Genomic DNA, 14100 nt, shown 5'->3' with positions numbered 1-14100 from the left:
CTTGACTAAAATACCATCTAAAGAGGGCTCCTGTAATATGAATAGTTTTAAAAAGCTATTCTAAACGTTTAAATTACATGGAAAAATTACATTTTAGTAAAATATCACTTCATTTAATTACATTTTAGACATGTTGGGAGTGTCTGAAAAGAAACAAAGTTTATCTGGGATTTTAAATGTATGTCTTCTCTCTGCTGTTTTTAAATATTCATAGCTATTTGCGGGGATCTGGCAACCCTAGCTGTCAGAGGGGAACCAGAAGAGCAGTTTGTTAGCCAAAATGTGTGTAAGTGGACACAAAATACTCTGATCGACTGATCACCAGCGGTGAGATAGGACCACACACTCTGCATCGAACATTTAAAAAACCTCAGAATTATTTGATGACTTGCGTCTGGCCCTGTCGACCACGTCGTTTCACAGTTGGCTAGTTCAGCTAGCTTAGCCTGCTGCGCACTTACACCGCAGGTAAGACGGGGCTCGCGCCGCTGCTCGGCTAAGCTAACGGGGCTAACGGCAGGAACGAGCCGACACAATACGATGGGAAAAACGCTTTGACATATAACTGAAGTGAAGTACTGAGTAAAGGCCTGAAGTGTTCGCGTGTAGCTGTATGTGCTGGGTTAGCCGCTCCGCTAGCTGGGGTGGATGGGTGGTAGATAACGGCCGTTAACTGCTGCGCTCAGCTCGTGAGGTTTGTTTTTAGCGGCCTGGCTAACCAACACTAACACAATAACCAACACTAACTCTAATAACTCAACTAACAACACTAACACAATAAGCAACACCAACACTAACTCTAATAACACATAACTAACACTAACACAATAACCAACACTAACTCTAATAACACATAACTAACACTAACACAATAACTAACTCTAATAACACATAACTAACACAATAACCAGCACTATATCTAATAACACAACTAACATTAACACAATAACCAACACTAACTCTAATAACACATAACTAACACTAACTCTAATAACACATAACTAACACTAACACAATAACCAACACTAACTCTAATAACACTAACTAAGCAGCTGAGGGGACACGGCTCAGTTCTCTCGCTGTGTTAAGTGTCCAGTGTCACAAACACTGTTGGACCTGTTGGTCAGAGAACTGGAATAAACCAGCTAGCTGCGGCTAGGCTAGTGTAACCAAACTGTGTTGGCTGTGATTTTAAAAAGGGCCATTTTATCACTGTCTAACGTGTAAGTGTGAGCTGACTGCTTAATGTAGTTGCTCTACATTAACATACACTGAGTCTGTATCTGGATGTTTAAAGCGAGCTGTGTGGACTATACTCATCTCACTCCACTGAAACAGAGGTTTCTGTTCTCAACTAAGTTTACACAGACGTTTCTGTTCTTACTGAAGTCTTTTTTTATATTATCAATACAGTGACGATCTGGAATATACAGATGGCTGATGACCTCTGACCCCTGCGTTCTTCACCCTGAGACCATGCTCAGTGATTTGCTGTGAAGCCATGTCTCTAAGGAATATTACTGGTGATATTTTGCATAGGCAAATTCGGGTGAGCCACAATATCCTGGTTAACGTGTCAAACCTTAAATATATACAAACTCTCACATGCAGGAGTGTTTCCCATTCTATTGTTTTATAGTGAACTATAGTCCATTCAGGGAAGCAGTCTGATGTGCATTCAGGAATCATCTGAATGTTGATGTGTGGTGTTTGTAGGAGAGCAGGGCCCTGCGCTTCCAGACTCAGTTCCATGTGACTGACCCTTTTATAAAACGACTGGGCCTGGAGGCCGAGCTCCAGGTAATGTGCCCTCTATAATTAGTAGTGGTAATTAATACAAACAAAGTTTTAGATTTGATTTGGTATATATTTTAGGCAAATGTCTCTTTTTATCTTGTCAGGGCCACTCTGGATGTGTTAACTGTCTGGAATGGAACGAGAGAGGAGAGTAAGTAATGTTCAGACACAAAAGCAAAGTGATTTACAAACATATTGGTTATTTGTGACATAATTAACCTTAATCACGAAGACTTTTATTATGTGTATTTGCGTTAGCCCAGCACATGCTTGCTGCGTTCGGTTGTTCTGGTTAGGCGTGGCTGCCTTGTCCAGACACACCAGTTTCTGAGGGTGTTCCTTCCTTCACCCCTGCTCCTTCCAGCCTGCTGGCCTCTGGCTCCGATGACCAGCATGCTATTGTGTGGGATCCACTCAGACACAAGAAGCTCACCACTATGCACACGGGCCATGCGGCTAACATCTTCTCCGTTAAGGTACGGCCAAATCCGTCACACCCTGTTGTGCTGCCAGGTGTCTTATTGAATAGGGAAAGTACGTTTTGGGTTGATTTATTTGCAGTCCCTAAACAGGTTGGAGAAGTATGTTGGGCCATAATCCAATAGTGAGGTTACGTCCAGATTACAACAAGAAAATCAATTGTCTACAGAAAACCTGTGTCAGTGTGAAGTGGATGTTGTCCATCAGGCAGAACCAGTCTTAACCACTGAACACAAATTTGTTTTTTTGTTTCTGTATATAATCAGCTTTTAAAACTCAGGAGTGAAAAACATACAAAAAAATCAAATACCATTGTCAGTGTTGTCATCTTTTTAGATTAAAAAAGCCACAGATTTCCATATCTTTGGCTAAATTTATTTATTGTTCATAATCCAGACATGGCTTTGCATGAGACATTCCCATGAACATTTCTTCCCAGAAGGGTAATTATTGTCCGTATTCCTGTAACTGGGATCTGTGGGATTTTTCCTTATGCAGTTCTTGCCTCACTCTGGAGATAGGATATTGGTTACCGGAGCTGCAGACACCAAAGTGCATGTCCACGACCTGACTGCCAAGGAGACCATCCACATGTTCTCTGACCACACCAACCGGGTCAAACGCATCGCCACTGCCCCCATGTGGCCCAACACCTTCTGGAGCGCTGCGGAGGACGGGGTCATCAGGTAGGCCGGTGGGATTGGCCACGCCTCCTGACCTCGCTCACTCTGTGGTAGCGGTGTCGGGGGTTTCGCCTGCTCTCGCAGTGCTTGTTCTGTAATTCAGATTGATAATTCTAAATTACGGGTATAATGAATAAAATATGAAGTCACCGTTGACCCGATTACTGATGAAACAGAACTTGTTGGTCTTAAGTGACATCATTGGAGTATTTTAAATGCATTAGAAAATGTCCTGCGTAATGCAGATCTAGTCCACGCTGGGGACAGGCTAGAGCGGCTGGGGACAGGCTAGAGCAGCTCTGACGTCCTAGTGCTCCTCTGAGGTGAAGCTTTCTCCTCCTGCTTCATCCATCTCTATCTTCAGAGGGCAGAGCCGCTTTTGTCCTTGAACGCTGTTACATCTGAGTGGCTGCAGCTGTTGTACTGGCACTAGACAGCATTCCACATCAGGGGGCTGTCATGATACACACACATATACACACTCTCTCTCTCACACACACACACACACTCTCACACACACACATATACACACTCACACACACACACACACACACACTCTCTCTCTCTCTCTCACACACACAGACACACATATCCAGGCACGAGCCAACTCATGCGCACATACATATGCACGTTGGCTGAGACATGCACACATGACTGCAGGTCTCCTGCTTTTGTCTTCTTACTCTCCTGGTCCACAGAAGAGATTAACCTAATACCGCGTCTCACTCAGATTAACCACTCTGGCTGAGAGAGCCTTGAAGCCACATATTTTAAAATGTATTTCCATGAGAGCCATACAAGATTTGTTAACACTAAATACTAAATGCGTGATTTTTTGGGTAAGACCAACAATTGTAGAGTATAAGTCTGAATTTCTTCCTGCTGTCCCCCACTGGATATTTCAAATGTAGCCTGGTGTGTGTTGAAGTGTCGCTTTATATTTGCACATTAGACGCACTACAGAACCTGCACTCTCACTAAGTCAAATTCCTCTGTCCATTTGTGCTGAAACATACAGTACTCCATCTTTTTTTCAAAAGGTTTGCCCTGCATAAATTATTTAGCTGACGACGACTCATGTGGGCTACTGCATTATCCAATAAAAATAGAGCTTGTGTGTCGAGCCTTCCTACTGTAAGGACAGCTGGGATTGGCTCCTCGCCCCGCAGCCCTGAAGAGGTGCAACAGAAAATACATGTATGGATTTAAATGCATGAGAATGCTTTTTATATTTTGAACTTTATGTTCAACACTGTGATTTCTGCAATGTTTTACATTAAAATGTCAGTGGAATTAAGAAAGATCAGATTTACCTGTAAATGAGATGCAGTCATCTAAAGAGCCACTTCTGGCTCGCGAATCCGTGGTTCTCGACCCCTGGGCTAGTGCAGATCTCCCAGTGCGGCCCTAAGAGAAGCAGCCGGTTAGCTGCTGTCACTCTGGGTCACAACTACTTACACTCTCATTAACCGCCAGACACGCATGACGAGGGTTGGCTGTGAATCTTAGCAGCACGATGCAACCTTAGCAAAGTGTGTAATTTCTGGATCTAACAGTGTTGTTTATTTAAACCTGTGAAGTGTACTTCTATTCTTGCTATTAAGCTCGTCACAGACTCTGAATAGCAAACTTGGATTATGCCAGTGTAGATAGTTGGGCCGAGGATTTGAACCCAACATTAATCATAATCGTGTTTAAGATATTCAATAGTCATAGAGCATGAGGAATCAAATGCAAGTCTCCAACTTTAATGAAACAAATGAAAAGAAACCAAAGACATGCAAATTAAAGCCCACGTAACATCGAGGGACTGAACAGGCACAAAAACAGAACAAGCTCATTTAGAGCAGAACGAAATGTCTGATGTAGATATTTATTGGTCAGAACTAATTAACACCGTTGTTTTAACTTCAAAAACGCAAACCTTGATTAAATGGTAATGGTAAAATGCTGAAACTGTAAAACCGCCATATCGGACAATGAAGAAACTCCTGAAGGAACTACTGTGGTGTACTCCACTACTTCATTACATGATTAAGTGAATCTGTATGATTTGTGCTGGTTCTGCAGCACAGCCTGAGCTTTGGGGGTGGGGGTGGAGGTGGAGGTGATCTTAGCCCCCTTGTGTTTCCTCCTCAGGCAGTATGACCTGAGGGAGAGCAGCAAGCGCTCTGAGGTCCTCATCGACCTGACGGAGTTCTGTGGGCAGCTGGTGGAGGCCAAGTGTCTGGCGGTGAACCCGCGGGACAACAACTACCTGGCAGTGGGGGCCAACGGCCCCTTTGTGCGGCTCTACGACATCCGCATGATCCACAACCACAGGTGAGCTTCTCCCTCTCAGCACTCGCCCCCCGCACTGCCCTTCAAAGACTTGGCTGATCTCACTCCGCGTGTCCTCCAGGAAGTCGCTGAGTCACAGCACATCTGCCGGAGTTCATACGTTCTGTGATAAACAGAAGCCGATCCCAGATGGGGCAGGACAGTATTATGTAGCAGGTAATACGCTGTGACTCCTTTACACCTCTGACTGATCTAAAGATCACAAATCACCTGCAGAAGAACTGCATGATGTGCCTAGTTTTAGTCCCAATGATGGTCCCAATGATAGTCCCAAGGATAGTCCTGATGACTGGCTGTCTTCTTTTCATCTTGAGCAGTGGATCTTGCATAGAATATATAGTATCCCTATTTAACTGTATTACCTGTGGATGGTAAAGAGAACAGTAGTTTGTCCAGATATTGTGCCATCACATTTACACCTTACACACGTCTTGGCAAAACAAATGCATGATCACTTAAAAATGCATTTTAATTCACTGGAAAGTGTTACCATAGGTCATCTCTCTCTCTCTCTGCAGGTCATCTACCTGTGAAGCTTCCAGACTACAATAGCCGGTTGCGGGTGCTGGTGGCTACCTACGTCACCTTTAGCCCAGATGGTACTGAGCTGCTTGTGAACATGGGTGGAGAACAGGTGGGCTCCTCTTGACTGACAGCTCAACTCCACCTCAACACCTATACGTTCAGTCCTGGTACAGATACGTCTGCCATTCAGTTCCGTTCCTGCACTATGGACACCTGAGCTTGGCTGTCCTTGGTCAACAAGCCATGAATAGTGTAATAAGTGCTGGAATGGAAAGGAAATTATAATATGTATTGGATTGGGAATTTCTACTTTAATGGGGTTAGGAAGTGCTGGGCCTGTATGAGATGTGTTTTCTTGTCTTTCTGTGTATATTGAGCTGTGTACTGTACAGACTGCAACTGTGATGTTCTGTTTGGTCTCCTCCAGGTGTATTTGTTTGATCTGACGTTTAAACAGAGGCCATACACATTTCTGCTGCCCAAGAAGTGCCATTCTTCATCAGGTCTGATGTTCTCACACTGTTAAAACGAGCCTCATCAGTGTTTTTGAGTGTTATTGAGGGCCTTTTTTCACCATTCCCATTTCATTTCATGTGCTTGCTCCAGAGGTGCAGAACGGCAAAACCACAAACGGCGTGTCTAATGGGATTCATCTTCCCGCCAGCCGCCTCAAACTGGCCAGCAGCAGAGCTACGAGGTATAACTACCCCATGACTACCGTGGCCCGACTCAGGTCCAAGCTGTTCTTGTGTTCACCTGTGCAACACTTTTAACTTCCTGTCGGTCTTTCCCTCCACCTCCCTGTCCTGGTGTGTGTGTGTCATCGTCGTCGTCCGTTCCCCCCGTCTGCAGTGGTTTGAATGAGTTGCCACCTCATCTGGAGAGAATCAAGCAGCAGGCGAACGAGGCATTTGCGCGGCAGCAGTGGACTCAGGCCATCCAGCTGTACAGCCTGGGGATCCACGCGGCCGCCCACAGCGCCATGCTGTACGGAAACCGCGCCGCCGCCTACATGAAGCGCAAGTGGTGGGTGTTTTACCACTTACTGTTTAACATGTGACGACATCGATCAGTTTCAGCATCCTGGGGGAAAAAACCCAATGCCTGCTTTCCTGATGTAACGAACCTGATTTCCCACTCCGTTCTTGACCCTGTTGGTGCCCTGCAGGGATGGAGATCACTACGACGCTCTGCGGGACTGTCTCAAGGCCCTGGCTCTCAACCCGGGCCACCTGAAAGCCCACTTCCGCCTGGCACGCTGCCTCTTTGAGCTGAAGTACGTGGCTGAGGCTCTGGAGTGCCTGGACGACTTCAAGGGCAAATTCCCCGAGCAGGCCCACAGCAGCGCCTGCAATGCGCTTGACAAGGACATCAAAGCCGCCCTCTTCCCCAAAACGGACTCCTGTGAGAATTGTCCCTTTGGCTTCTTGCTGGGTCTTTTGGACTAGTACAAAATTAATTTTGTTTCTCCATTTTGACTTTTGTGCGTGTGGTGTTTTTTGCTATCCAGCTGATGACAAGAAAGGACACAGCTCGATCCGCTTCCATAATTTCAGCCGGAAGGAGAGTATTCCCGAGGATGAGATCATTCTCCGAGAGCGTAGCTTCGACTACAAGCACCGTTACTGTGGTCACTGCAACACCACCACGGATATCAAAGAAGCGAACTTCTTTGGAAGGTCTTAAAGATATTCCTTTGCTTTAACTCAGAACAAACATTTTTTTCCTTTGCCTAAAATACTAAGAATGTTTCTAATATCACAAACAGTAGTGTTGTTCTGTGTCTAAACAGTAAAGGACAGTACATCATGAGTGGCTCGGACGACGGCTCCTTCTTCATCTGGGAGAAGGAGACGACCAACCTGGTGCGAATCCTGCAGGGAGACGACTCCATCGTCAACTGCCTTCAGCCCCACCCCAGTTACTGTTTCCTGGCAACCAGCGGCATCGACCCAGTGGTGCGGCTGTGGAACCCCAGACCAGAGGTGACTGACCCTTCACAGGTGCTCCAGCTGTGAGATGCTTAATCCAGGATCACTTTTGACTTAAAACGTATCTCATGTAAACTGCAAGAAGGTGTTGGAGATCCCGTAACGATTGTGGTCCGAGTGTACAGACAGGTGGTCACGTATCTTTAAGGCAGTGCGTGATGTTCTGCTGTGTGTGTGTGTGTGTGTGGCAGACGGAGAAGGAGAACGGGCGTGTGGTGGAGGACATGGAGGGGGCGGCCCAAGCCAACCAGCGCCGCATGAACGCTGACCCCCTGGAGGTCATGTTGTTGAACATGGGCTACCGCATCAGCGGCCTGAACAGCCACGGCGACGCCTCCGATGATGAGGACAGCTCTGAGGGCCAGGTGCAGTGTCACCCCAGCTAGGACCCCCACCTCCCACCTCCACCCCCCCAACGCCATCCGACAGCGTGTGTGCGTGCTTGTGTGTGTGTGTGTGTGTGTGTGTGTGTGTGTGTGTGTGTGTGTGTGTGTGTGACATTGTGAGGAGGGGAACGCACCATAGATATTTTGTTTCTTCAGTAACCTCCTCTGATCAAGCACAATGCTGAGTGAATATTATGGCTCTGCACTGCACGGCGCCCCCTGGGGGAAGAGGGGTGAACAGCATGCTGTTGAGGGGTAGAAGGAGCCTGCGGCCACCCCCACCTTCTTGCGTCCTCCTTCAGCTGCAGGCAGTGACGACATCCGCTCTTCATTAAGCTATAGTCGACGTGCTTCACCATCACCCTGGACAACTTTGGTGGGGTTGTGGCTGGCTGGGGCGGGGGTGGGGGAAGGCGTGCGTGCGGTTGAACTCCGCCCACTCCCCGGTGTGACCTCCTCTCAGGTCTCAGCTTGGTCCCAAAGCCAGCGCCTCACGCAGGGCTGCGTCCAGGCCCACCTGCTCCGTTCGCTCCGGGACGCGGGGCTGCTAGTGTTTGACCTCTGCCGCATCGCACACCGCGGCGCCGGGTCGCTTCCTGCTCAGAAGACAAGCAGGAAGCTACAGAAAGAGGATCGGCCCGAGTGTCCCTCTCAGAACTTCTGCTGAACTCCGTTTGGACTGCAGCACTTTGGTTTCGTATCCTTCCCAGAACAGAAAAGAGCTCCGTTGTGTTCCTGAATGTTTGTTAAGTGGAGAGTTTTCTGGGATCGACACAGTTTTTGAGATTCTGCTGATGAGTGTTTCATGTCATCTGTCAGATCGTCTAAGTTAATATCAGGAGTTTTGTATGTTTCTTATTTTTGCAATACATTATCAGAGTTCAGAGACTTATATGCAGATGGTTGTTTTTTCACACAGACATGATGAAATAGTGACATAAGTAAATACACAGAAGGGGTTGCAGACTCCTTCAGCTGCCATACAGCTTTCTGGAAAAGAAGGTCAAAGAATTGAGAAATTAACCTAGCTATCTGCTCTGGTTTGGTAATCCATACAATTAGGATATGCTGCTATTTTGGCCAAAATGCTTAAAAAAGTAAATAAATAGAGGGAAAATATAGCTAATTGCAAACTGTCAGCATTGCTGTAGACAGAAAAACTGACCCGATGATTCTTGTGGCATTTTGGGGCACTGGTATAAGCACTTTTAAGCTTCCTCGTGGGTTTGATCCCTCGTTGGTCCCAGGAGCGTCGGGATGCTCTGTAGCCGTTCGGTATGTGAGCCTGTCTCTGCAGACGTCTTTCTGCAGTGGGTTTCAAAGAGATTAAGTTAGGCAGCAGTTTCCACTGCCCCCCAGCCCAAACCCAGCTCACTCTTCGCTTCGCTACGGCTTCAACCGTCGGTTTGGTGGGGAGCACTAAACCGCAGGACTGAATTCTCTAACACTAGGCTGTCACGTATTTATTTGGGTGAGGCTGTTAGTTTTCATTGTTTATTATAATATTTTTTTGGAGAATTCAGTAACTAAGTTTGCTGCAAGAATAAAAAAAATGATTAAAACTGGCTGACGTCTCACTGTTATTTCTCAAAAAAAATATTATTTTTAGTTAGTAAATGTCCGCTGCTTTGTCTCAGGTGGAGTTTATGTAACTGAGTGAACTGGCTAAGCGGGCGGAGAAGAGCAGCTCCATTCACTCCACCATAAGCTCTACCACCGCCACCACTGTAAACACATCAGGACTGTGTAGAGTGGAGCCGTTTCTCAGTGTCCGTGTTTTGCTGAGTACCGGTTTTCGTGTCTGGAATGATTTATATGCTGTCGTAAGCCAGAAACAGAAAGAGGAAAGGCGGCCACACCACCTGGCCCACATATGCTACTACACATCTTTAGTGTACGAAGGAGTAACCTACATGACCACTCATGGGGACTGAAACCTGGGGACGACAGTAAGCAGAAGTATCAAACCTTAAGCTCTGTACACATTGGCTGAAAATTCACTGACACAATTTATTTCAGATTTTATGCTATGTTGTCGCTATCAGTTTAAAAGATGTTTAAACATTTAACAGATTATTTCTATTACTAGATTATGTCTACTACTGTAACCAGTTTATATATGACGCGCAGCGTTACGCGTATATTATATTTCACGCGCTGCGTTACGCGTGTATTATATTTGACGCTCTACGTTACGCGTGATTTATGACGCGCTGCGTTACGCGTGTATTATGACGCGCTGCGTTGCGCGTGTATTATATTTGACGCGCTGCGTTACGCGTGTATTATGACGCGCTGCGTTGCGCGTGTTTCGAGAAGGGTAATAAAAAAGGAAAAAAAACCATTAAAGTGCCGTTCCAGAATAACAAGTGAGAAGTATTTTAAACTTTGATTTAAAAATGTCTAAAGTCATGGCTCTTCTAATGTTTTTATTCAGCTACTTTTTTGTAAGAGCCGCATATACTTCTGTTTAAAGAGCTTCTCCGTGCAGTTTCCGCCTTCTTTTGGCAGATCTGTTAAGATGATTGGCTGCATTAAAAAATGATTGACAGCTAACTCTGGCTTATAATTGGCTTAATAAAAAGTGATTGACAACGAAAGTCTAGTATCTGATTGGCTGCAGTCGAAAATGATTGACACATTTCTCACGCCCACCGGGGCTCCGGCCTGCAGCATTACATATATGTGCGTGTTTCCGGTATATATATGACGCGTCCTTCGCGTCACAGTGTTGGCGAACCGTAATGGCAGATTTGGTTGAGGTAGACACGATGAACGTTTTACAGGTAGGTTTCGAAAGAATTGATAAGGAATTGAGTCGCTACCCATACTGTATTGTCTGGACACCAATTCCAGGTCTTACGTGAGTAAACTGGCTTCTCGGTTCGTCTGTTGTTTCAGTGTTCAGTAAAGTTAAACACTATTCGCATTGCCACATCTACACCAGATCACTCAGCGGTCTTGGATGTCTTCTGTAAAATGCCGCAAAGGACCTAAATGTCTAGATTTCATAGCTAAGAGAGCTAGCCTGGCTTGGATATCTTTGCTTCAAATGCAGATTACACATTTTCAACCTGCTAGTTTTGACAACTAGGGGTTTATAGCCGAATCAGTGGTTATTTTATCAGTCAAGTTTGGTCATGAAACACGCTTTTAGCAGTGACAGCTGATGTCATGCAGTTTTTATGAATATTGCTTTTGTTTTATTGTAGGTGGCTCCTACCGTTCATTGGCCATATGGGAATATGCACCTCCGCAGGTGTAATCCGAGATTTTGCAGGGACCTATTTTGTATCTGTAAGTATGCAACCGGATGTTCTTATTCTGTGATCTCTCATGTTGAGGACGGTGCAGAACGAGCCTGGAGCTCTGATGTCTGATGTCTCTGATGTCTTGTACAGGAGGACAACATGGCATTTGGAAAACCAACAAAGTAAGTTTATTCTAATGAAGTGAACCCAAGTGATGTGTCTATTTTATAAAACAATTAAACTTCTTGTTTACTAATGTGCTAAGGTACTGGAAACTGGAAAAAGACAAAGTGTATAGTGCCATCTCCAACGCTTGGGACACATCAGTGCACGATGCCTCCGAAGAATACAGACATAGAATGGTATTTAAAAATAACTTGGCAGCAGTTTATTTGTGCTGACTGGGATGGTGGTAAGATGATCTAACTCACTCTGTTCTCTTCTCCTCCATGACAGCACAACCTTTGTTATGATAATTGTCACTCTCATGTTGCCATGGCACTGAACTTGATGCGCTATGACAACAGCACCTCGTGGAACATGGTGAATCTCTGCTTCCTGTTCTTTGTCCACAGCAAACACGTCAGGTGAGCTGCAGGTGTTTCCTCCCTGGAGCTCTGCTCCATGATTATGATAGCAGAAGCAGTCTAAATGCACACCATGTGGAAACATCTAGTTTGGGGGTTTTGTGGAAGTACATTAACTTAAGGGTGTTCATCTTTGTGACTGGATTATTCTGGTCACATCCTGTTGCATGTCTGCATTTGTTATTACATGTTGTAGTGTGAGAGCAGCATGCGTATATAATACAGGTTTTTAATATTTAATATAATAGGTCTTGTCTAAAGGTAGAGGCACCAATTTTAAGTTAAAACACTTTTTGCAATATCTGATGTCCTTGCATTCTGGCAATGAAGTATTTGCTCAGAGGACAGATAACCCAGTCTCTGGGCGTACTCACACTAGGCTCTGTGATCCGGGCACGGTTCCCTGCCGAAGCACGGTTCGTTTGGCTAGTGTGAGCGCTCCAAACGTGCCCGGGCCCGGATCAGTTAACCGTGCTCGGGCCCGCTTGAAGAGGTGGGCCAGGGCACGATTCGCGTGGACTCTGGCAAGGTTCGCTTCTAGTGTGAGCGCTATCCGTGCCCGGGCCCGCTTGGTGCCTCGTGTGATTGGTTCATTTCGCTGGAACTCAAACATGACGTCAGTGATGCGACGCTCACGTTAAACAGTCATAGCGGCAAAGCGATTAGCAGACAATCGTTGTTAAATTATCGATAAATCTGTGCTTGCACCGTGTTTCTGCACTCCCAAAACGACTCCAAAAATACAATAAAAAGAGAATCGTGAACTCCATAGTGTTGTGCGAGCGCGCTTTTTTTCCACATAAAGTCACGTTGTGATGACGTAAGCGTGCTCGGGCCGGCTTGATAAAGCCAGTGTGAGTGCAGGCCGGAGGGGGAGTGGGGAGGGGGGATAACCGGGCCCCAGCACGGAACCAGCAAACCGTGCCTAGTGTGAGTACACCCTTAGTCTTCCGTTTGCTGGCCCAAGCTCTATAATGGTGGTCAGGGGGTTGAGGGTGTGGGCAAACCACAGACTTCGTCCTAATTGGACAAGGAGGCATTTCTCCTCGCCTGGCAGACATGTTATGGATGAACAGATTTGGAGGGAATAAGGGGAGGAAAGATAATGTAGTTTCAAAATGGCTGCCTTCAGCCTACTTTCTCACTGTACGTCTAAATAAACTATTCTTACTGCATTGCCCAACAGTGTAAGTGTAATGCTGAGGAAAACCCCTCAGCATTACACAGGTGTGTGTAATGAGACACGAGGTAAGTGGCTTTGAAGGGACGATGTTCTGAGCGTGTTTCCCTCTCCTGGGTTTTCAGTACTGTTGGATTCCTGAAGACATGGCTACCGTTCCTCATGATCTGTGGAATCGTTATTACGGCCACCCTTGCTTTCAAGCTCTAGCTAACCTCGTTATGGGCAGGACCTATAACTGATGGAACAACAAGGGGGGGGGACCACATTGTTGTCACTCAGACTTATTTATATCTTCATGCCATCTCATCTCATGGGAGTGACTCTCCGTATGAATGTACATGGACCAGCAGCACAGATGCTCTCCCAAAGGACTTTCACATAGCCGTCAGACATGATTTAAATCTTAACAGAGACGACGAGTATTATACACACTTAGCCATTCAGAGTTGAAATAGTTATTGACACACAAGGGATTCAGAGTTCAGTGTAAGATTATGAATTGCTGTGAAATGTGACCTGACCGATCAGCTCTCGGCTGCAGATGTATACAGTATCATAATGTCTGAGCTTGTCTCTGAGAATCTTTTCTTCGTTATTCAAAACATGCAATAAAGTATATAAATAGAACAATAGTCTTCTGTAAGATATTGTATTTAACAAACATGTCATTTTGTGCACGCATAGCACCGTTTTACTTTCCATTTGTTCATTTTCGATTTATTTATTTATTTATTAGTTCATTCATTTATTTTTTACAGTTTTTGTCTATGTTTTAAGTTTAAATACACCGGATCTGTCTGAATTTAGTGCATCGTTCTTTCTGTGTTGTGAAATAAATGAATATAAATTAGCAACATTATTTCCTCAGTGTAAGTAT

The 14100-nt window shown here is 45.5% G+C and overlaps 2 protein-coding genes across 5 annotated transcripts; both read left to right on the top strand.

Annotated features, from left to right (window-relative positions):
* The first annotated feature begins 214 nt into the window (after positions 1–214).
* wdtc1 (WD and tetratricopeptide repeats 1) lies at positions 215–9767 on the top strand. Of its 4 annotated transcripts, XM_077013209.1 has the most exons (17): positions 215–468; positions 1414–1549; positions 1717–1800; positions 1902–1948; positions 2162–2273; positions 2776–2963; positions 5100–5282; positions 5362–5456; positions 5819–5934; positions 6253–6328; positions 6432–6522; positions 6678–6851; positions 6994–7229; positions 7336–7504; positions 7618–7810; positions 8008–8181; positions 8359–9767. In XM_077013209.1, the coding sequence occupies exons 2-17, from the start codon at positions 1502–1504 to the stop codon at positions 8359–8361; spliced, it is 1989 nt and encodes a 662-aa protein (XP_076869324.1). In that variant the 5' UTR covers positions 215–468; positions 1414–1501; the 3' UTR covers positions 8362–9767. The 4 variants fall into 4 exon arrangements, with proteins under 4 accessions (XP_076869324.1, XP_076869323.1, XP_076869322.1 ...); XM_077013208.1 differs by having other exon boundaries at positions 215–286; positions 8008–9767; XM_077013207.1 differs by having other exon boundaries at positions 8008–9767.
* A 1149-nt stretch (positions 9768–10916) lies between these two features.
* Positions 10917–13921, top strand: tmem222a (transmembrane protein 222a). Its single transcript, XM_077013205.1, has 6 exons — positions 10917–11065; positions 11415–11499; positions 11604–11635; positions 11719–11815; positions 11910–12040; positions 13346–13921. Exons 1-6 carry the CDS (start codon positions 10947–10949, stop codon positions 13428–13430), a joined length of 549 nt encoding a protein of 182 aa, XP_076869320.1. The 5' UTR covers positions 10917–10946; the 3' UTR covers positions 13431–13921.
* The last annotated feature ends 179 nt before the right edge of the window (positions 13922–14100 follow it).

Source organism: Brachyhypopomus gauderio, chromosome 7, assembly GCF_052324685.1.
Source record: "Brachyhypopomus gauderio isolate BG-103 chromosome 7, BGAUD_0.2, whole genome shotgun sequence".
In the NCBI taxonomy this organism is placed as follows: domain Eukaryota; kingdom Metazoa; phylum Chordata; class Actinopteri; order Gymnotiformes; family Hypopomidae; genus Brachyhypopomus; species Brachyhypopomus gauderio.
Note: the sequence above shows the minus strand (reverse complement) of the source record. Positions and strands in the feature narration are given on the sequence as shown.